The sequence below is a fragment of the Sphaeramia orbicularis genome, chromosome 2, assembly GCF_902148855.1.
Source record: "Sphaeramia orbicularis chromosome 2, fSphaOr1.1, whole genome shotgun sequence".
Taxonomy (NCBI): Eukaryota; Metazoa; Chordata; class Actinopteri; order Kurtiformes; family Apogonidae; genus Sphaeramia; species Sphaeramia orbicularis.
Genome location: NC_043958.1, coordinates 14,245,658 through 14,269,096, shown reverse-complemented (window position 1 = coordinate 14,269,096; position 23,439 = coordinate 14,245,658). Strand labels below are relative to the sequence as shown.

The 23,439-nt window shown below is 46.5% G+C and overlaps 2 protein-coding genes and 1 long non-coding RNA gene across 5 annotated transcripts in view; 2 read left to right on the top strand and 1 right to left on the bottom strand.

Annotated features, from left to right (window-relative positions):
- Positions 1 to 42: 42 nt before the first annotated feature.
- Positions 43 to 1,720, top strand: LOC115434948 (galactose-specific lectin nattectin-like). The gene is made up of 7 exons (XM_030157090.1): positions 43 to 127; positions 360 to 416; positions 502 to 517; positions 662 to 756; positions 843 to 977; positions 1,156 to 1,264; positions 1,490 to 1,720. Exons 2-7 carry the CDS (start codon positions 360 to 362, stop codon positions 1,555 to 1,557), a joined length of 480 nt encoding a protein of 159 aa, XP_030012950.1. The 5' UTR covers positions 43 to 127; the 3' UTR covers positions 1,558 to 1,720.
- A 349-nt stretch (positions 1,721 to 2,069) lies between these two features.
- On the top strand, positions 2,070 to 21,579 carry LOC115435021 (uncharacterized). Its single transcript, XR_003937629.1, has 5 exons — positions 2,070 to 2,149; positions 2,251 to 2,344; positions 9,814 to 9,890; positions 11,166 to 11,401; positions 19,720 to 21,579. It is a non-coding gene; the product is annotated as an uncharacterized LOC115435021 (long non-coding RNA).
- Positions 10,836 to 23,439, bottom strand: part of gart (phosphoribosylglycinamide formyltransferase) — a 30,993-nt gene continuing 18,389 nt past the window's right edge. For 2 of the 3 annotated variants that reach the window (XM_030156393.1, XM_030156374.1), the window contains exons 17-23: positions 23,193 to 23,345; positions 22,792 to 22,995; positions 22,205 to 22,354; positions 21,240 to 21,370; positions 21,022 to 21,163; positions 19,672 to 19,787; positions 10,836 to 11,338 (exon numbers count right to left, since the gene is read on the bottom strand). In XM_030156393.1, the coding sequence (XP_030012253.1) occupies positions 11,144 to 11,338; positions 19,672 to 19,787; positions 21,022 to 21,163; positions 21,240 to 21,370; positions 22,205 to 22,354; positions 22,792 to 22,995; positions 23,193 to 23,345 (1,091 nt within the window). In that variant the 3' untranslated portion in view covers positions 10,836 to 11,143. The remainder of the gene's footprint in view (positions 11,339 to 19,671; positions 19,788 to 21,021; positions 21,164 to 21,239; positions 21,371 to 22,204; positions 22,355 to 22,791; positions 22,996 to 23,192; positions 23,346 to 23,439) is intronic. The other variant, XM_030156384.1, reaches the window with a different exon arrangement.

Below are 23,439 nucleotides of genomic sequence, written 5' to 3'. Positions count from 1 at the left end.
AATACACAACGGTGACCTGTCAGTTGATGACATACAAATCCAGTCTATACGAGTATATAAAGACACCAGTGTAGTGACAGTCACCTCACTGTCTACGACTAGTACAACCTTCTCCGATCTCCACAAGGCAAGGTGTAGATTTTTACCTTTTGCACTGCATTTCCATTAGATTTAGCAGCCATTGATTCTAAAAATATATTTTTTAATTATTAATGTACTCTGATTTTATGATGTTAAGATGATTAAGAGGCCTAGTTTTGCCAGAATGCTGTAATTAATACTCTATTTGGTGCCATGCAGTTAAACAGGTAAACATTAGAACAGTATTTATAATACATTGTATTTGTCACTTTCTACAGATGGCGTCTACTCTTTTTGTCATTGCATTCCTCTGTGGACTGTGGATTGAGGCAAATGTATGTAATTCTGTATTTGTTTTGTTCATAGCTTTAGTTTATAGTTTATGTGTGATTTCTGACATTTGACTGCTTTCATCCACAGGCACAGACAGATCCAGGTTGGTATGCAATTAAACTGTCCATCAAAACTGTGCTTTTATACAACTTACATTCATGTTTTCTAGTAAAATATCCAAGTTTAATAAATGTAGTTTGATTAATCTTTGTACTATTATCCTTCTAAGCTGACGACTGTGTTGTAGGTGATTTCTGTCAGGAATGTCCCCCTGGCTGGACAACATTTGACAAACGCTGCTACTTGTTCCACAAACAGGAAAAGGACTGGGCAGACGCTGAGGTACTTTATAGTATACGCACTAAAGCAATTATACAGTTTCTCTTTTTGGTTTGATATGGTTTGAACTGCTTTGTCTTTGTCATTAGCGAACCTGCACTTCCCTCGGAGCGAACCTGGCCTCTATCCGTAATGCAGGAGTTTACAAGTTCCTCAGACAGATGATTCTCAGAGTGACCGGTTCAAATAAAAAAACATGGGCTGGAGGCTACGATGCACCAAAGGTGAGTGCCTTAGTGTTACGAAGTTTACACAGTAAAATTCAGTTATTCCATTTTTATCACTATTTTTACTTAATCACTTTGAAATTAGACAATTTTTTTTGCAAGAAGGTCCTGAGTATGGCTGAAGTTTAAGTGAAGAGATTTCATAACTGAATCCTTAAATGGGTTTTTCCTTCAGGAGGGCGTGTGGCTGTGGAGTGATGGATTCCACTTTGACTTCAAAGCGTGGCCCAAAGGGGAACCCAACAACCTGGGAGGAGAACACTGCATGGAGTTCAACCTCAGGGGTAAAAAGGACTAAATAAAATACAAACATCCATCCCAACATTAGTAGACTACAGGATCATGGCATGTTTTAGATGGTGACACACTATAAACTAGTAAAACCAGCTCTATCAGCCTTTGACCGAACCATTTTTATAAGGTTCCAAACTAAAAAACAACTTATACATTACATATATATTACCTTTCAAAAAACCAAAATGTTTATCATTTTTAACTTCTCTCTACAGGAAAAGACTACGTCAATGATGCCAAGTGCACAACAAGGAACTCTTTTATTTGTGCCAAAGACCCATGATCTGCTCCTCATGTGAACACAGAAGAACGTCTGTGTTTCACCAATGAAATCTTGTACGTCCAGGATGTCAAGCCTCGATGGCATCACTACTGGAATAGTTACAGCCTTCTATTTCAGATCAATAAATCAATAAAAAAAATCCTTTTCAGCATTTCATTGACAATCTCTTGTGATCATTTCATATTAAAGCTTAGAATTAACATTAAAATCATACACAGACACACTGTTCACAGTAAAATCAATCACAGAGGTGACAGAGTTTGCATGTGTTATTACAGGTCTGTTCAAGAACACCTAAGTGACAAATAAAAGGAAAAATGAGCATCTTTTTTTATTTTATTTATTTATTTTTTATTTAATTTGTCATTTGCCAGTTTTACAAAGATGAAGATCTTCAGCAAATAATGATAAACTGTGCAAAGTGTGTAAAATTACCAGTATTAACTAGCATCGGTTTCCAATTGGTTCCTGGACACACGTGACTCAGGGTGGGGGGCGGGGCTCTGCATGATTAGTAATTGTCCTCACCTGTTCACTGTGTTTGGAGCGGGTGAACTCTGGGCCAGTTTTCTGTCGAACGGAGGAAATATTTGTGAGTTTTATGATTCCTGTCTTTAAATGAAGTCTACTTTCAGCAGTTTAGGCCCTCCTGTGCTTCAAATTGTGCGGTGTTTGGGTTTTCATGGTTTCCAGATGTGCGGAACCCGTGGAAGGACCTGTGGAGGAGAAGGGCCGCGCGCCTCACCTGCCGTTACGCACCATTCATCATCCGTCATCTATAACCAAAGTATGTTTATACACACGCACACTTTTTATTTTTGCTAACCATTTAAACTAGGCCAGCCTGTCTGGTTCGACACTATTTGTATTCAGAGGACAGGACTGGGGTTGGACAGACTGAGCTTATTATTATGAACCCTTCCATGCAGTGACGTCATTAAACTCCTGTTATTTGTGACACCAAACATATCCAGTCAGACTGCTTCACATATCTTATTACTTTAGTTAAATGTTATTATGTAAACTGTCTTATTTAGTTTAATATCTTGTCACTTATTTCCATAATTTATTCTTAGGCGGCTGTTCATTGTAGAGGAAGCCACGCATCAACAGTGTTAGTGTTTAACCCTTTCATGCATAGTGGTCACTACAGTGGACAGCTGTTCAAAGGTATTCTCTTGTATATTTATAGATTTTGTTGTTTTAGTTCCATATCAGCAAACACAGAGGACACTTATGCATCATCTCATACACTGTAATTCATACAATTACTGTAAGTTTGCTGTTCTAGATAAACCTGATCTGCAGTTACATGTTTGACATTAAAAAAAAATTGCAAATTGTTATTAGACTGTAATTAGCAATTTCGTTTTTTTTTTTTTTTTAAACAAAAAGGCTGTTAAAATGTGAGAAAACATCAGAATAGCAGCATTAAACATGTTTTATTTCATAATTTCCACACAGTATATCAGTAAATACATGTTTCTTTGCTTCTAAAATTGAACAAAGGGTGTCCAGCTGAGTGAACATTTTTGTCACTCCATGAAAAATAGGTTCATAATTTCATTTTGTTTTTTTTATTGTGTAAAAAGGAATAAAAAGACTCAGGGAAAAAAAATCTTCAATAATGTTCTCATAATTCATGCATGAAAGGGTTAACATGCGGTTCCCACAGGAAATGCACTTACATTTGTCTATGATGTGTTAAATAATAAATTAAGCTACACCGATGTAAAAATTGAGGAAAATATATCAAAAACTTTTGAATTTATTGACACAGATTTAAAGTAAAGTTGATCCTATTATGATGTAAGGGCCAATGTGTCTAGAAAACAATTTTCTCATTTAAAAAAAAAATATTGTAAAGAATATACTGTGTTGAGATTTTTATACTAACTTTTCCAAAAAGTAATTTTTATTGCATGTAAAGTTTGGGGCCTTGAGATTTTAGGCATTTTGATCAATTCCCATGAAATTAGTGTTTTTTTAATTTTATGGTTTTACTTGGAACTGGATAATAAAAATTACAGAAAGTAAAGATATTTCTACCTATTTTCAGGTACCTCATACAAATTAGTAATAAATTATTGATAAGTATGTGAACTTTGCATGACTTTTTCTTTGATCTGTTACCGACAACTATCTTACTTTCACTAAATATTTTAAAAAGTCATTCAGAGAAAAAATAATCTTTTGTTAACAATGTAGGATAAAAGAATAGACTATAAGAAGAGACTGTAGTCTGTTTTGATCTGTTACTTTTTTTTGCCCCTAATGAAATTTTAATATGGCACATTTTTGCTACAACACTAACTGGTGTTATAGAAACACATATCAATTAAATTATTTAATGACTGGGCCCACAAGCATTTATTCTACTTCACAGTAATAAGCGAACATATGAGTGCATACAGAATAGGATAAGACAGGTTTTTCTCATAGATGTGTGTTTTTGACTGAATACCTGTCCACTGCACTGATGTCATGCATGAAAGGGTTAAAGGTTGTTGTAAATGAATAGAATGTGAATGCATGGATATTCAGTGACTTTGAAATGTATGTGGAAGGAAAATGTCAAATGCTGAAATGACAATGATTTCTGAAGTAAATAATGAAGAAACTCAAAAACAAATAAAACTATTACACTGGTCTACAATTTTTTAGAAATGATTTACTTCAGACATTAAATGTGCTAAATGTTACGCATTTTAATAAGATTAATTGGAAAATAAATGACAAAAGTGCTGGTTTGCTGATGTTTTCAAGGTATATAATAAAGTGTTAATACACATATATATTGGTTTATGTACATTTATATAATAGTTTTATAAATCTTCCACTAAATAGAACCTGTAAAGTGAATGTATTCTAATGTGCAGACAGTGCTTTGAAGTAGATCTTGTAGCTCTGAGACAAATATTCTTTTTGAGTCAAACCCATTCTCTCGTTAATTCTTGAATTTCACATTTAGACCCAAGGCTGTATCTTGGAAACTTCAGCCAACCAGCATTTTTGACTGGACTTTTCTTTATCAGTGACTCTCATGTGGTAAAATTTCATTAATTTTATTCTGGAAGCATTTTCCTTGTAGGCCAGTGTTATAGGTGGAATAAAGGATATAAATGAGCTAAAGCAGAATACAGATGCGACCTCATGCCACAGTGAATAGAACTTCTACAGCTAGACTTGAGGAGCTGTGGGATCGGCTAATGAAGGCAGATTTTTCAGAATGTACATGTCGAGGCCCAAAACGGAATCTGGCCCGATTCAGAATCGGGCTGGCCCAGAATGGAATTCTATTCTAGGCCGGCCTAGAATGGAATCCTGCTGCTATAATGTTATTTTTATACCATGTTTAATGCAAATGATCCATAATTCCATAATTTGTCATAATTTTACATTTTCAGTCTTACATACCTTGAGTAACTATTGTCAATTTCAGTCGATTTCACTGTACCATATATTGGTGGGGAGTACCACTAGGTTCAATTTGTAAATAAAGTGTATTATAGTTTACAATTAAAATGTTGTTTGTTTCATTTTTTTTTCCACATATTTGCAAATTCCATGTATTGATTTTTGTAATAATTTAGATCATTTGCATTAAACATGGTATAAAAATAACATTATAGCAGCAGGATTCCATTCTAGGCCGGCCTAGAATAGAATTCCATTCTGGGCCGGCCCGATTCTGAATCGGGCCAGATTCCGTTTTGGGCCTCGACATACATATGATGAACAGCCAGGCTTGTCAAGAGAAGGTCAGCGCTTCATGGAGATAGTTGTAGAATCAGTTGAACTGGTTGATGGGCATTCTTGTGTTGGATTGTTTTGAAGGTGCAATGATGTCAAGATGCAAAGCAGTAAGGTGGCAGAGGACAGAGCTTTACATCTCAGAAGATTTGAACAATTTGTTTCATAGTGATTGTAATAGATTCATGAATGATAAGATCTCCAGTGGTAATGCCGACAATGTGTTGTGGTGGCAGTTTCCAAAGAACATCTTTGAACTTCCAAGGCCCAGACCTAGGTTTGGATAGGAGTCGGTGGTGCTTGAATGTTTCATGGGGTTAAAGTTCCAGCTGAGGACTCTGACCTGTTAAGGTTTCTTTGTTGATGAGGGAGGTCACAGCCCAAACCCTGCAGAGTTCAGAATGGTAGGAGCTTTTAAGATGACCAAATGGATTAGTAACCACTGTACAGTCCATGCTGCGATACATCAACTGGAAAAAGTAAAGGAGGTCAAAAGATCTTGACCTGGACGGTGATATTTTACCAGTTCAGAGAGCACTGGGTTTTGCAATGGTGAATTCAGTTGGATTGGTTCAAGTTTAACCCTTTCATGCATGAACTGTGAGGACCTTAGTCAAGATTTTTTTCTTCAGTGTTTTTATTCCTCCTTAGGCATGAAAAAAACAATGTGATAGAGTTTTTTTTTTTTTTTTTTCTATGGAGTTACAAAAATATCCATGCATTTAATTTTTGAAGCAAAGAAACATGTTTAAAACCCAATATTAGAAAGTGATTTGAAAACAATGAAATAAAAACATTTTTAATGCTGCTAATCTGATGTCTTCTCACATTTTAATGTATTCTAATGCTAGTAATTACCCACTTCATGGAGATAACATGCCAAAAAAACCTTCTTGTCTAACAAATAACAATTGATTTACACTTAAACATGTTATTGCAGATCAGGTTTATCAAGAACAGCAAAGTTACAGTAATGGTCTGAATGTCAGTGTATGGTAAGTGTTCACTGTGTTGGCTGATATGGAACTAAAACATCAAAACCCATGAATATACAAGAGAACAGCTGGAGAAGAACTGTCCACTGTAGTGGCCTGTGCATGAAAGGGTTAAAATCACTCATAAGGTGAGAATGGGTTGTTTTGAAAAATGTTTTCATGCATCCTCACTGTCCGGCTTTGCCTGGGGCAGATTTCTGCTCATAGTGTCTAACTCAGGACTTAAACTGTTCAGTTCTTATGATACATGTTTATTTGTCATTTGCCATCTGCTAGCTAAAAACATTTAAGTACAAGTTACTGAGTTTGTTTCAGACAGACAGTACCTGATGGTATTTTCTTCTTCTACACCAATTTCCGGTCCTCCTTCTTCTTCTTTGTCTTTATTAGCAGCTTACTCCTACTGGTGTAGCACTACTGCCATCTGCTGGAGAAAATGATCTCCTGCATCAGTACTGTTGTGTAGTGGCTTTCTTAGCGTATTAATTCACTTGTACTACTGCACGGTATCTTGTATATATCATCTGTGCATTCTGTTATTAACCCTTTCATGCATAGTGGTCACTACAGTGGACAGCTATTCTACAGCTGTTGTCTTGTATATTCATGGGTCAATATACACGCAAAAAGCTTATAATGTCGTACAGATAACATGCCAATTTACCATCAAAAGTGGTGTGCATATTGACGCAAAGTCGTGACATCACATTGCATGGATTTTGTTTTAGTTCCATATCGGCCAACACAGTGGACACTTATGCACCATCCCATACAGGGTGGGGAAGCAAAATTTACAATATTTTGAGGCAGGGATTGAAAGACAGTGTATGACCAATTAGTTTATTGAAAGTCATGAGAATTTATTTGCCACAAGAAAATGTACATAACAGAAAATGTTTTTATTCTATGTGTCCTCCTTTCTCAATAACTGCCTTCACACGCTTCCTGAAACTTGTGCAAGTGTTCCTCAAATATTCGGGTGACAACTTCTCCCATTCTTCTTTAATAGTATCTTCCAGACTTTCTTGTAATAGTTTTGCTCATAGTCATTCTCTTCTTTCCATTATAAACAGTCTTTATGGACACTCCAACTATTTTTGAAATCTCCTTTGGTGTGACGAGTGCATTCAGCAAATCACACACTCTTTGACATTTGCTTTCATGATTACTCATATGGGCAAAAGTTTCTGAAAAGGTATGGATAATAGTGTTAGGTATGATTATGACATCAATATATGTTTGGTTTCAAAACAATTGATGTAGTGCCTGCTGAGAAAAAACAACTAAATGTTGATTGTAAATTTTGCTTCCCCACCCTGTACACTAACATTTATGCCATTACTGTATCTTTGCTGTTCTTGATAAAGCTGATCTGCACTAACATGTTTGAGTGTAAATCAATTTTCAATCACTAGACTGTAATTAACAGGTTACTTAAACAAAAAGATTATTTTTATATATTTGTTGAGGCCCAAAACGGAATCTGGCCCGATTCAGAATCGGGCCGGCCCAGAATGGAATTCTATTCTAGGCCGGCCTAGAATGGAATCCTGCTGCTATAATGTTATTTTTATACCATGTTTAATGCAAATGATCTAAATTATTACAAAAATCAATACATGGAATTTGCAAATATGTGAAAAAAAATGAAACAAACAACATTTTAATTGTAAACTATAATAAACTTTATTTACAAATAGAACCTAGTGGTACTCCCCACCAATATATGGTACAGTGAAATCGACAGAAATTGACAATAGTTACTCAAGGTATGTAAGACTGAAAATGTAAAATTATGACAAATTATGGAATTATGGAACATTTGCATTAAACATGGTATAAAAATAACATTATAGCAGCAGGATTCCATTCTAGGCCGGCCTAGAATAGAATTCCATTTTGGGCCGGCCCGATTCTGAATCGGGCCAGATTCCGTTTTGGGCCTCGACATGTACATGAAGTGAGTAATAACTACTATTAGAGTATGATGAAATGTGAGAAAACATCAGATCTGCTGCATTTAAAATATTATTTCATAGTTTTCACACAGTATATCACTTTCTGATATTGCGTTTTAAACACATGGTGTCCAGCTGAGTGGACATTTTTGTAACTCCATGAAAAATAGATTCATTAAAAAAAAAAAAAATTCTATCGCATTGTTTTTTTCATGCCTAAAGAGGAAAAAAATCTTGTCTATGGTTCTCCTAATTCATGCATGAAAGGGTTAAATATAGATTTTTTCTATTTCATTTAATTTTTAATTCCCATTTATTGCCCGTACTGTTGTAATCTATACAGTACTCTCTTCCTTTATATCCGATTCCTGCTCCTGCTATTCTTTCTGTAAGGTGTGAGAATATGTTGATTTATGTAACTCTGCCCCCTGGTGGTGATAGATGTGCAGTGTCACCTGTTGCTGCTTTATTTTAACCTCCTTCGATACATTCACTTAACATGATTACGTTAAAATCAGCTCCTATTAATGTTATATAATCCTTGTTTGCTTAATGTTCTGCAAAAAATGATCAAACTTAGACCAATAAGCAGTTCATGAATTACACAGGTAGAAAATGCAGTCTGTAGACAGAAACTGTATCACCTGGTGGTTGTTTACGCTGCCATCTTGTGGTAGAATTTCAAACTGCAGCTCATCACACGGTCCTGCAGTCTGATACTCTTGAATGACGGCACTCATTTCAATAAGAATATGAATGCACTGCAAATAGTTTCTGGATAAATATTAAAACTGGATACATACTTGACATTTTAAATTTTAAATTTTCAAGTTTCATCTTCATAAATGTTTCATAGTTTTGGCTGACCCCCTCCCCTCTCTGCCCTCCTTCTCAGTCCTCCAACAAAGAATTGACAGAAAATAAATCTCCCCCTTTGTTTATTATTAAATTCTCTTCTCTTTTTTTTTTTTTTAAACACTGTTTATTCTTATATTTTACTGACATTTACCCATTCACAAGTTCATTTATTCCCTTTCATAGCGGTCCAATGTCTCCCTCTAGTGGTAGCTTTGGAAATTGCATCTCACCACAACCTCTAATATGTAGGTTTTCAGATAAATGCAATCTGATATTCACCCTTTATTATTCACTGCAATTTATCACGATTATATAAATGAAATACAAATACTTTAAACACATTTGGTTGATTTTTGTTAATTTATAATCTTATTTTACCAACGTTATTCATTCATAAGTTCATTTGGTCCATCTGTCTAATTGTCTCCATCTAGTGGCAGCTTTTGAAACTGCAGCGCATCACAAATAGATAAAACCATCATGATGGACAAAACGCTTTTATTTTATGTAACAGTGATTCTAATGTTTACAGTAGTTTCAGTGGTAGGTGGTCAGAGGCACATGTAAAAGGGTCAAGTTTACAAAAATATAAGAATTTAACCTTTAAAATTGGCCAGCCACAGAAGCTCTGGAAACCTAATGTAAAAAGATCAAATACTAAAACTAGTGTTCTTTTTCTTGTTTCTTTGCAGTTGTTGTGGATGAAGAATCAGACAAAACAAGTGGATGGTTTTCTACTGGAACAGACATAATATAACCTGCAGAGGAGGTAAGGTCATCCCAAACATCACACCACCACCAAGGAACTCCTGTTTTTTATTATTATTATTATTATTATTATTATTATTATTATTATAGGCCTGCCCATAGACCAGGAAGTCAGCACTGCTCACCCAATGCTTTTCACATTTCACCCTTTATTTACCACAAAGAGGGCTGTGCTGACCTAAGACCAGACCCCAGACCCAGACCCTGACCTTAAGACCCTAGACCAGACCCAGGACCAAGACCACAGACATCATACCCCAGACTCAGGACCAGGATCAGACTTAGAACTTAAGACCCTAGAACCAGGACCAGACCCAGGACCCCAGACCAGACCCTGTACCCCAGACCCAGGACCAAGACCACAGATCCTGTACCCCAGACCAGACCCAGGACCAAGACCACAGACATCATACCCCAGACTCAGGACCAGGATCAGACTTAGAACTTAAGACCCTAGAACCAGGACCAGACCCTGTACCAAGACCACAGATCCTGTACCCCAGACCAGACCCAGGACCAAGACCACAGACATCATACCCCAGACTCAGGACCAGGATCAGACTTAGAACTTAAGACCCTAGAACCAGGACCAGACCCTGTACCCCAGACCAACCCTGTACCCCAGACCCAGGACCAGGATCAGACTTAGAACTTAAGACCCTAGACCCAGGACCAAGACCCCAGACCAGACCAAGGATCTGACGCAGAACTTAAGACCCCAGACCAGACCCAGGACCAAGACCCCAGACCAGACCCAGGACCAAGACCCCGTACCCCAGACCAGACCCGACCCAGGACCAAGACCACAGATTCCGTACCCCAGACCCAGGACCAAGACTAGAACCCAGACCAGACCAAGGATCAGACCCAGAACCCAAGACCCCAGACTCAGGACCCCAGACCCAGAACCATTTCTGTTGTTCCCCTTACAGTCCAGACATCAGTCTTGTATTTATCAGAGCAGCTTTAATGACATTTCAGTATTCCAGTTTTCAGGACACATTTTATAACAGCAGAATTACAGGTCGTACTCATTCTATTCTAGTTTTCCATCTATGTGATTCATTCTCATGCACATAACTGTAACATTTGTCTACAAAGCTGAAAAATGGAATGTAAACAGAAATGGAATGTAGTTTTTATTTCAAGTCTAATACAAAGACATGCTAGGAGACCAAAAGGATGAGATGAAATGCTGCTGGTTCATGGACAATCAGTTTTCAAACACACGTCTCAGACTTTTCTAACTCTGTTCTAACTGCGCTTTGAATCCCAGATGATGCGCCCGTCCTCTCCCAGCCTCACGCTCCCACTGGACACCAGCTCCACGGCCTCGGGGTAGGCCCGGTGCTCGGCTCCTTTGATTCTGTCCGACAGAGTGTCCTCCGTGTCCCCGCGGAGGACGGGCACCGCCTCCTGCACGATGATGGCCCCCGCGTCCACCTCCTCCTGCAGGACCAGGACACAACACAGCCTTGAAGACCAGGTTCAGACGGAAGACACACAACTACTGTAAGTATTAGACGGAACAGGGAAGACTAGACCCCAGACTAAGACCCCGGACCTAAGACCCCCCAGACTGAAACCCTGGACTTAAGACCCTTGACCCCCAGACTAGGACCCCCCCGGACTAAGACCCCGGACCTAAGACCCCCTGACCAAGACCCCCGGACCTAAGACCCCCCAGACTAGGACTCCCAGACTAAAACCCCGGACCTAGGACCCCCGGACCAAGACCCCCCCAGACTAAGACCCCGGACCTAAGACCCCCGGACCAAGACCCCCCCAGACTAAGACCCCGGACCCCCCAGACTGAAACCCCAGACCTAAGACCCCCAGACTAGGACCCCGGACCTAAGACCCCCAGACTAGGACTCCCAGACTAAGACCCCCAGACTAGGACTCCCAGACTAAGACCCCGGACCTAGGACCCCCCAGACTAGGACCCCCCCAGACTTAGGACCTAAGACCCCCGGACCTAAGACCCCCGGACCAAGACCCCCCCAGACTAAGACCCCGGACCTAAGACCCCCCAGACTAAGACCCCGGACCTAAGACCCCCCAGACTAAAACCCCGGACCTAGGACCCCCAGACTAAGACCCCGGACCTAAGACCCCCCCAGACTAAGACCCCGGACCCCCCAGACTGAAACCCCGGACCTAAGACCCCCGGACCAAGACCCCCCCAGACTAGGACCCCGGACCTAAAACCCCCAGACTAGGACTCCCAGACTAAAACCTCGGACCTAAGACCCCCCAGACTAAGACCCCAGACTAAGACCCCGGACCTAGGACCCCCAGACTAAGACCCCCGGACCTAAGACCCCCCAGACTAAGACCCCGGACCTAAGATCCCCCAGACTAGGACCCCCCCAGACTTAGGACCTAAGACCCCCTGACCTAAGACCCCCCAGACTAAGACCCCCAGACTAAAACCCCGGACCTAGGACCCCCAGACTAAGACCCCCGGACCAAGACCCCCCCAGACTAGGACCCCGGACCTAAAACCCCCAGACTAAGACCCCGGACCTAAGATCCCCCAGACTAGGACCCCCCCCAGACTAAGACCCCGGACCTAAGACCCTGGACCTAGGACCCCCAGACTAGGACCCCCAGACTAGGACCCCGGACCTAAGACCCCCCAGACTAAGACCCCCTGACCAAGACCCCCAGACTAGGACCCCGGACCCCCCAGACTGAAACCCCGGACCTAAGACCCCCAGACTAGGACTCCCAGACTAAAACCCCGGACCTAGGACCCCCAGACTAAGACCCCGGACCTAAGACCCCCCCAGACTAAGACCCCGGACCCCCCAGACTGAAACCCCGGACCTAAGACCCCCGGACCAAGACCCCCCCAGACTAGGACCCCGGACCTAAAACCCCCAGACTAGGACTCCCAGACTAAAACCTCGGACCTAAGACCCCCCAGACTAAGACCCCGGACCTAAGACCCTGGACCTAGGACCCCCAGACTAGGACCCCGGACCTAAGACCCCCAGACTAGGACTCCCAGACTAAGACCCCAGACTAAGACCCCGGACCTAGGACCCCCAGACTAAGACCCCCGGACCTAAGACCCCCCAGACTAAGACCCCGGACCTAAGATCCCCCAGACTAGGACCCCCCCAGACTTAGGACCTAAGACCCCCTGACCTAAGACCCCCCAGACTAAGACCCCCAGACTAAAACCCCGGACCTAGGACCCCCAGACTAAGACCCCCGGACCAAGACCCCCCCAGACTAGGACCCCGGACCTAAAACCCCCAGACTAAGACCCCGGACCTAAGATCCCCCAGACTAGGACCCCCCCAGACTAAGACCCCGGACCTAAGACCCTGGACCTAGGACCCCCAGACTAGGACCCCCAGACTAGGACCCCGGACCTAAGACCCCCCAGACTAAGACCCCCTGACCAAGACCCCCAGACTAGGACCCCGGACCCCCCAGACTGAAACCCCGGACCTAAGACCCCCAGACTAGGACTCCCAGACTAAAACCCCGGACCTAGGACCCCCAGACTAAGACCCCGGACCTAAGACCCCCCCAGACTAAGACCCCGGACCCCCCAGACTGAAACCCCGGACCTAAGACCCCCGGACCAAGACCCCCCCAGACTAGGACCCCGGACCTAAAACCCCCAGACTAGGACCCCCAGACTAAAACCTCGGACCTAAGACCCCCCAGACTAAGACCCCGGACCTAGGACCCCCCCAGATTTAGGACCTAAGACCCCCCCAGACTAAGACCCCGGACCTAAGACCCTGGACCTAGGACCCCCAGACTAGGACCCCGGACCTAAGACCCCCAGACTAGGACTCCCAGACTAAGACCCCCAGACTAGGACTCCCAGACTAAGACCCCGGACCTAGGACCCCCCAGACTAAGACCCGGACCTAGGACCCCCAGACTAAGACCCCCGGACCTAAGACCCCCCAGACTAAGACCCCGGACCTAAGATCCCCCAGACTAGGACCCCCCCAGACTTAGGACCTAAGACCCCCTGACCTAAGACCCCCCAGACTAAGACCCCCAGACTAAAACCCCGGACCTAGGACCCCCAGACTAAGACCCCCGGACCAAGACCCCCCCAGACTAGGACCCCGGACCTAAAACCCCCAGACTAAGACCCCGGACCTAAGATCCCCCAGACTAGGACCCCCCCAGACTAAGACCCCGGACCTAAGACCCTGGACCTAGGACCCCCAGACTAGGACCCCGGACCTAGGACCCCCAGACTAGGACCCCGGACCTAAGACCCCCCAGACTAAGACCCCCTGACCAAGACCCCCAGACTAGGACCCCGGACCCCCCAGACTGAAACCCCGGACCTAAGACCCCCAGACTAGGACTCCCAGACTAAAACCCCGGACCTAGGACCCCCAGACTAAGACCCCAGACCTAAGACCCCCAGACTAGGACCCCGGACCTAGGACCCCCAGACTAAGACCCCCCCAGACTTAGGACCTAAGACCCCCTGACCTAAGACCCCCTGACCAAGACCCCCTGACCAGGACCCCCAGACTAAAACCTCGGACCTAAGACCCCCCAGACTAAGACCCTGGACCTAAGATCCCCCAGACTAGGACCCCCCCAGACTAAGACCCCGGACCTAAGACCCCTGGACCTAAGACCCCCCAGACTAGGACTCCCAGACTAAGACCCCGGACCTAGGACCCCCCAGACTAAGACCCCCCCAGACTTAGGACCTAAGACCCCCTGACCTAAGACCCCCCAGACTAAGACCCCCAGACTAAGACCCCGGACCTAGGACCCCCCAGACTAAGACCCCGGACCTAAGACCCCCGGACCAAGACCCCCCCAGACTAGGACCCCGGACCTAAAACCCCCAGACTAGGACTCCCAGACTAAAACCTCGGACCTAAGACCCCCCAGACTAAGACCCCGGACCTAAGATCCCCCAGACTAGGACCCCCCCAGACTTAGGACCTAAGACCCCGGACCTAAGACCCCGGACCTAAGACCCCTGGACCTAAGACCCCTGGACCTAAGACCCCCAGACTAGGACCCCGGACCTAAGACCCCCCAGACTAAGACCCCGGACCTAAGACCCTGGACCTAGGACCCCCAGACTAGGACCCCGGACCTAAGACCCCCAGACTAGGACTCCCAGACTAAGACCCCAGACTAAGACCCCGGACCTAGGACCCCCAGACTAAGACCCCCGGACCTAAGACCCCCCAGACTAAGACCCCGGACCTAAGATCCCCCAGACTAGGACCCCCACAGACTTAGGTCCTAAGACCCCCTGACCTAAGACCCCCAGACTAAGACCCCCAGACTAAAACCCCGGACCTAGGACCCCCAGACTAAGACCCCGGACCAAGACCCCCCCAGACTAGGACCCCGGACCTAAAACCCCCAGACTAAGACCCCGGACCTAAGATCCCCCAGACTAGGACCCCCCCAGACTAAGACCCCGGACCTAAGACCCTGGACCTAGGACCCCCCAGACTAGGACCCCCAGACTAGGACCCCGGACCTAAGACCCCCCAGACTAAGACCCCCTGACCAAGACCCCCAGACTAGGACCCCGGACCCCCCAGACTGAAACCCCGGACCTAAGACCCCCAGACTAGGACTCCCAGACTAAAACCCCGGACCTAGGACCCCCAGACTAAGACCCCGGACCTAAGACCCCCCCAGACTAAGACCCCGGACCCCCCCAGACTGAAACCCCGGACCTAAGACCCCCGGACCAAGACCCCCCCAGACTAGGACCCCGGACCTAAAACCCCCAGACTAGGCCTCCCAGACTAAAACCTCGGACCTAAGACCCCCCAGACTAAGACCCCGGACCTAGGACCCCCCCAGATTTAGGACCTAAGACCCCCCCAGACTAAGACCCCGGACCTAAGACCCTGGACCTAGGACCCCCAGACTAGGACCCCGGACCTAAGACCCCCAGACTAGGACTCCCAGACTAAGACCCCCAGACTAGGACTCCCAGACTAAGACCCCGGACCTAGGACCCCCCAGACTAAGACCCCGGACCTAGGACCCCCAGACTAAGACCCCCGGACCTAAGACCCCCCAGACTAAGACCCCGGACCTAAGATCCCCCAGACTAGGACCCCCCCCAGACTTAGGACCTAAGACCCCCTGACCTAAGACCCCCCAGACTAAGACCCCCAGACTAAAACCCCGGACCTAGGACCCCCAGACTAAGACCCCCGGACCAAGACCCCCCCAGACTAGGACCCCGGACCTAAAACCCCCAGACTAAGACCCCCCAGACTAGGACCCCCCCCGACTAAGACCCCGGACCTAAGACCCTGGACCTAGGACCCCCAGACTAGGACCCCGGACCTAGGACCCCCAGACTAGGACCCCGGACCTAAGACCCCCCAGACTAAGACCCCCTGACCAAGACCCCCAGACTAGGACCCCGGACCCCCCAGACTGAAACCCCGGACCTAAGCCCCCCAGACTAGGACTCCCAGACTAAAACCCCGGACCTAGGACCCCCAGACTAAGACCCCGGACCTAAGACCCCCAGACTAGGACTCCCAGACTAAAACCCCGGACCTAGGACCCCCCAGACTAAGACCCCCCCAGACTTAGGACCTAAGACCCCCCTGACCTAAGACCCCCCAGACTAAGACCCCCAGACTAAGACCCCGGACCTAGGACCCCCCCAGACTAAGACCCCGGACCTAAGACCCCCGGACCAAGACCCCCCCAGACTAGGACCCCGGACCTAAAACCCCCAGACTAGGACTCCCAGACTAAAACCTCGGACCTAAGACCCCCCAGACTAAGACCCCGGACCTAAGATCCCCCAGACTAGGACCCCCCCAGACTTAGGACCTAAGACCCCGGACCTAAGACCCCGGACCTAAGACCCCTGGACCTAAGACCCCTGGACCTAAGACCCCCAGACTAGGACCCCGGACCTAAGACCCCCCAGACTAAGACCCCGGACCTAAGACCTTCTGACCAAGACCCCCTGACCAGGACCCCCAGACTAAGACCCCCTGACCTAAGACCCCCAGACTAGGACTCCCAGACTAAAACCTCGGACCTAAGACCCCCCAGACTAAGACCCCGGACCCCCCAGACTGAAACCCCGGACCTAAGACCCCCAGACTAGGACTCCCAGACTAAAACCTCGGACCTAAGACCCCCCCAGACTAGGACTCCCAGACTAAGACCCCGGACCTAGGACCCCCCAGACTAAGACCCCCAGACTAGGACCCCCCCAGACTTAGGACCTAAGACCCCCCAGACTTAGGACCTAAGACCCCCTGACCTAAGACCCCCCAGACTAAGACCCCGGACCTAAGACCCCCTGACCAAGACCCCCTGACCAGGACCCCCAGACTAAGACCCCCTGACCAAGACCCCCAGACTAGGACCCCGGACCTAAGACCCCCAGACTAGGACTCCCAGACTAAGACCCCGGACCCCCCAGACTGAAACCCCGGACCTAAGACCCCCAGACTAGGACCCCACCAGACTTAGGACCTAAGACCCCCCAGACTAAGACCCCCAGACTAAAACCCCCCAGACTAAGACCCCCAGACTAAAACCCCGGACCTAGGACCCCCAGACTAAGACCCCGGACCTAAGACCCTGGACCTAGGACCCCCAGACTAGGACCCCAGACTAAGACCCCGGACCTAAGATCCCCCAGACTAGGACCCCCCCAGACTTAGGACCTAAGACCCCCCAGACTAAGACCCCCTGACCTGGGACCCCCAGACTAAGACCCCCTGACCTAAGACCCCCTGACCAAGACCCCCGGACCAGGACCCCCAGACTAAGACCCCCGGACCTAGGACCCCCAGACTAAGACCCCCGGACCTAAGACCCCCCAGACTAAGACCCCGGACCTAAGATCCCCCAGACTAGGACCCCCCCAGACTAAGACCCCGGACCTAAGACCCCCAGACTAGGACCCCGGACCTAGGACCCCCAGACTAGGACCCCGGACCTAAGACCCCCCAGACTAAGACCCCCTGACCAAGACCCCCAGACTAGGACCCCGGACCCCCCAGACTGAGACCCCGGACCTAAGACCCCCAGACTAGGACTCCCAGACTAAAACCCCGGACCTAGGACCCCCAGACTAAGACCCCGGACCTAAGACCCCCAGACTAGGACTCCCAGACTAAAACCCCGGACCTAGGACCCCCCAGACTAAGACCCCCCCAGACTTAGGACCTAAGACCCCCTGACCTAAGACCCCCTGACCAAGACCCCCTGACCAGGACCCCCAGACTAAAACCTCGGACCTAAGACCCCCCAGACTAAGACCCTGGACCTAAGATCCCCCAGACTAGGACCCCCCCAGACTAAGACCCCGGACCTAAGACCCCTGGACCTAAGACCCCCCAGACTAGGACTCCAGACTAAGACCCCGGACCTAGGACCCCCCAGACTAAGACCCCCCCAGACTTAGGACCTAAGACCCCCTGACCTAAGACCCCCCAGACTAAGACCCCCCAGACTAAGACCCCGGACCTAGGACCCCCCAGACTAAGACCCCGGACCTAAGACCCCCGGACCAAGACCCCCCCAGACTAGGACCCCGGACCTAAAACCCCCAGACTAGGACTCCCAGACTAAAACCTCGGACCTAAGACCCCCCAGACTAAGACCCCGGACCTAGGACCCCCCAGACTAAGACCCCGGACCTAAGATCCCCCAGACTAGGACCCCCCAGACTTAGGACCTAAGACCCCGGACCTAAGACCCCGGACCTAAGACCCCTGGACCTAAGACCCCTGGACCTAAGACCCCCAGACTAGGACCCCGGACCTAAGACCCCCCAGACTAAGACCCCGGACCTAAGACCTTCTGACCAAGACCCCCTGACCAGGACCCCCAGACTAAGACCCCCTGACCTAAGACCCCCAGACTAGGACTCCCAGACTAAAACCTCGGACCTAAGACCCCCCAGACTAAGACCCCGGACCCCCAGACTGAAACCCCGGACCTAAGACCCCCAGACTAGGACTCCCAGACTAAAACCTCGGACCTAAGACCCCCCAGACTAGGACTCCCAGACTAAGACCCCGGACCTAGGACCCCCCCAGACTTAGGACCTAAGACCCCCCAGACTTAGGACCTAAGACCCCCTGACCTAAGCCCCCCCAGACTAAGACCCCGGACCTAAGACCCCCTGACCAAGACCCCCTGACCAGGACCCCCAGACTAAGACCCCCTGACCAAGACCCCCAGACTAGGACCCCGGACCTAAGACCCTGGACCTAAGACCCCCAGACTAGGACTCCCAGACTAAGACCCCGGACCCCCCAGACTGAAACCCCGGACCTAAGACCCCCAGACTAGGACCCCCCCAGACTTAGGACCTAAGACCCCCCAGACTAAGACCCCCAGACTAAAACCCCCCAGACTAAGACCCCCAGACTAAAACCCCGGACCTAGGACCCCCAGACTAAGACCCCGGACCTAAGACCCTGGACCTAGGACCCCCAGACTAGGACCCGGACCTAAGACCCCCAGACTAAGACCCCAGACCTAGGACCCCCCAGACTAAGACCCCGGACCTAAGATCCCCCAGACTAGGACCCCCCCAGACTTAGGACCTAAGACCCCCCAGACTAAGACCCCCTGACCTGGGACCCCCAGACTAAGACCCCCTGACCTAAGACCCCCTGACCAAGACCCCCGGACCAGGACCCCCAGACTAAGACCCCGGACCCCCCAGACTGAAACCCCGGACCTAAGACCCCCCAGACTAAGACCCCCTGACCAAGACCCCCCAGACTAAGACCCCCAGAGCCAGGACTTACTGCGACAAAGTGAACCGTGCAGCCGCTGATCCGTACCCCCGCCTGCAGGGCCTGGCGCTGGGCGTTCACCCCCTTGAATGAAGGCAGCAGAGATGGATGGATGTTCAGCAGCTTCCCTGTGACATGAAAGGACAGAAAACACACACTGTCACTGTCAGAGATCAGACTGGGACAGAAAGTCAGAGCCGCTCCAACTGTCTGTCATTTTCCACAGTCGCATCAAACAGCATCACATCATTGATCTTTGGGGTTGGACGGACATGTGGGCTCCTGTAAAGTCCATGGAACCTTGAAAATCCCAGAGTTCTACTTAAATACTTTATTCTAACAGCAAAAAGGATTACATCGATTACATTATCCACATTTAAAACTGACCCTCTCCATAAAAAGAGCTCATGAAAATGCCAATAACCCTTCTGGAAAAACTAGTCAAAATGATTTTTTTGGCGTTTTTTTTTTTGTGCAGGACCAAACAACCTTTAAATATAATGGAAATACTGCATTTTAGCAAAATACACAACATTTCTTACCGACTCATTCAGGTGTAAAAATGCTAATGTGCACCGATCTGCTTCGACCTCATTCCACTTGTACAACCATAAAGGCCACGGCTTTAGTTACTGTTAGTGCTTAGAATATTATAGTTTACATAAATACTAGGATACTGTATGTGATCCTTAAAGCTACTTGGATGTTCAGTACAAAACCTCATCTCAACCCAGTCAAAAAGGCAGTCGGTGCATTTTAAAGTAACATCTGAATCATTTTGCTCCAAGTGATAAACTAAAAAAAATGTAGAAATTTGGAGTAAAAGTTTTAGGGATTTTTCAAGGCTCAAATGATTAAACATAAGTAGAGTAAATAGGAAAAGCTGAAAATGAAAGATTCTTCCATTAGATGAAAAATTGCAAGTGTTGACACTTATATTTGCATAGTTCCACTAAATCCAGATGGTCTCCTAAAACTGGATCAGATCTTATTAAATACAACTTCACTGTAGACGACTCCACCATCTAGTAGGACATACTGTGTTAAATATTTAAAATAATTATTTAACAAACGCTGAATCACTCCAATACTTACTGTAAATTAGCATCTATTCATATTTTGTGTTTTTATTATTTTATTCTACTTGGCTCCATTCTTGGGTTATTTTGTGAAATGTATATTCTATTTTTCTAGTTTTTGTAATTTTCTATTCACTGTTATTTTTTGTACACACAATGACAATAAAGTCTATTCTAAAATACAACTCCACATTCTGCCTGTACTCATCTAGTAAATGAATTATTTGACGACAAAGTTGGAATCACTAATACAACGACTGAGCTATGCAAACATTTTTCTTACCGTTCCATTTTTTGACAAAGTTTGGGGTTAGGATCCTCATGAAACCCGCCAGACAAACCAGCTCTACTCCGAACTCTTCCAACACGCCGTCGATGGTACTGTCGAACTCGGCTCGGCTCCCGTACAGCTTGTGGTCCACCACCTGTTTGGGACGAACGACAGACGGTGACCACTTTGTCTCGTTGCCCGTTTGTGTTTCTGATTGTGTTGTCGTTTACCCGTGTCGGGATCCCAGCCAACGAGGCCCTCTTCAGGCCCTGGACGCTGGGCCTGTTGGAAATAACCACCACGATCTGAGCAGCGCTGAACGGGGACTTAGTCTGCTCTATGAGGGCCTGCAGGTTGGTGCCTGGGGAGGGGGGAAAGTTGATGTTACTTTAAATGTTTTTGGTAGTGTACAGCTGATTTTGATTTGAATGTAGGAGAAGCTGATATTAGCGTTTAGCTTCTGCCTAAACTTTACTCAACATAATTCAGTCTGTTCATGTAAAATTAGTTTCATTGTTTGTATTTTCTGTATTACAGATGATGACTGAATAAACATAAACCTGATGTTTGTGTCATGGCCAAATGCAACGTTATTTCATTCTGCTGTGTATCTATGATGTAACGTCTGAATGACAACAAAGGAATCTGAATCACATCCTTCTGTTTCCCCTTTCAGTCAGTTTCAGTACATCACAGGTCCTGAACAATATTTCTCCAAAAGCCAGAATTTTTCCATATCCTGAGACCTAGCAATGCCCATCCATCCTCTGTAGGGGACAACAGTTTCACAGCTTTACACTGTCCACTGCAAAGGACATTTCAAACAATACAAAAATGTATCTGGAAAACAACCCTGCTACATTAGGCTGAAGACATTTAAAATAATAAAAAAAAACAAAACTAAAACTGTCACTTTCCTGGGTCTCACATTTGGATAGATTTTCAAGTTGCAGTGCAAAAAACTATATCTGATTTCGGTCCACATATGGACGTGGCCTGGATCTGAGTTGAAAATATCAGATGCCATGACATTTGAGCCAATACGACAAAAAACTAAACAGATCTGAGTCACAAGAACGAAAAATGAGATGAGATGTGAGCCGCATTAAGGCAACCCCCAGCTGTCAGACTCCTGTCCTATCTGTCACTGAGGTTCAGGTTAATAAAAAGAAAAAAAAAAACAAAACAAACACACCTGTGCCAGAGATGAGAACTCCTACTCTGGTCCTCTTACGTGCTGTGCTGCTGTCACCATGGCAACCACCATTTTTCTCAGCTGCACCAGATTTCAGGCCCGCATTGGTGAGACTCTGCCTAAGGTTGCGGACGACCACAGGCTCTGCACCTACACACACACACACACACACAGTCAGAGGAAGAAAAAGTACACACATGTTATTATTGAGTAAAACGACAAATAGTTAAGACATTTAAGACCGAAATTAAAAATGCAAAAGTAAACATTCATTCATTCATAACCTGTATTTAAACTCTGAGATATACTGAGGAAACAACCTCATTTACAATAAAGCTGAGACAAAACATTTGAAACATACAACGGACATATCAGAAATACCAAAAAGTAAAAGTGACAAAGATGAATTAAAAACAGAGAAGTCTATTTAAAAACAGGAGCAGCTGGAGGTCAAATAAAATGCAATTATGGATTTAAAAACACAAAACATTTGAAACATACAATGAATATATAAAAAAACAAAACATAAATCAGGTCAGCTGATCTGGTAACATTCTACATCCAATGTCAGATGTCTTTTACTTCACCTGGCTGCTTCTGGGACAGAGACCCCACTATCCAGGCATCCTCCTGGGCTTGTAGCTGCTCTAAGACCCTCGGAGCGTCGGGTGGGGAGACCACCAGCACCGCCCCCAGGCCACAGTTAAAAGTACGGGCCATCTCCTCCTCGCTTATATTCCCCTCCTGGTGGAGCCAGGAAAACACCGGGGGGATGGTCCAACGAGAGGCATCTGAGTCAGAAACACAGAAATATTCATGAGACCGGAGCGTCAACTGAAGTCTTCATTAAAAACATGTTTATACACAACATTCGCTTCTAGGAGGATTTCCCAAATGCAAATGGAGTTGCATCCTGTGGCGTTTCTGAATTTGGTGCCGTCAACAGTTTCTATTTCTATGAAGTCGTGTCCGTGTGCTTTCATCTCACCTAAATCGACTGCCAGCTCCGGGGGCAGCACCCGAGGGATGTTCTCCAAAAGGCCTCCCCCTGTGATGTGGGCGTAGGCTTTAACGGCGCCGCTGCGAAGGATGGGGAGGAGCAGACGACTGTAGATCTTAGTCGGAGTCAGCAGAACATCCCCTGAAAACAGTCCGGGGTCCATTTTAAGACCATCTCAGATCTTTACCTTCATGCACTCCTCACATTTACCATACTCCGGTTACCTTCATGGCAA

What these genes read in the sequence shown, in the direction of transcription:
- LOC115434948 (XM_030157090.1), top strand. Translation starts at nt 360, where the DNA reads ATGGCGTCTACTCTTTTTGTCATTGCATTCCTCTGTGGACTGTGGATT. An exon ending in GAGGCTACGATGCACCAAAG is followed by an intron (nt 978 to 1,155) that starts GTGAGTGCCTTA and finishes TTTTTCCTTCAG; the next exon opens with GAGGGCGTGTGGCTGTGGAG. An exon ending in CATGGAGTTCAACCTCAGGG is followed by an intron (nt 1,265 to 1,489) that starts GTAAAAAGGACT and finishes TTCTCTCTACAG; the next exon opens with GAAAAGACTACGTCAATGAT.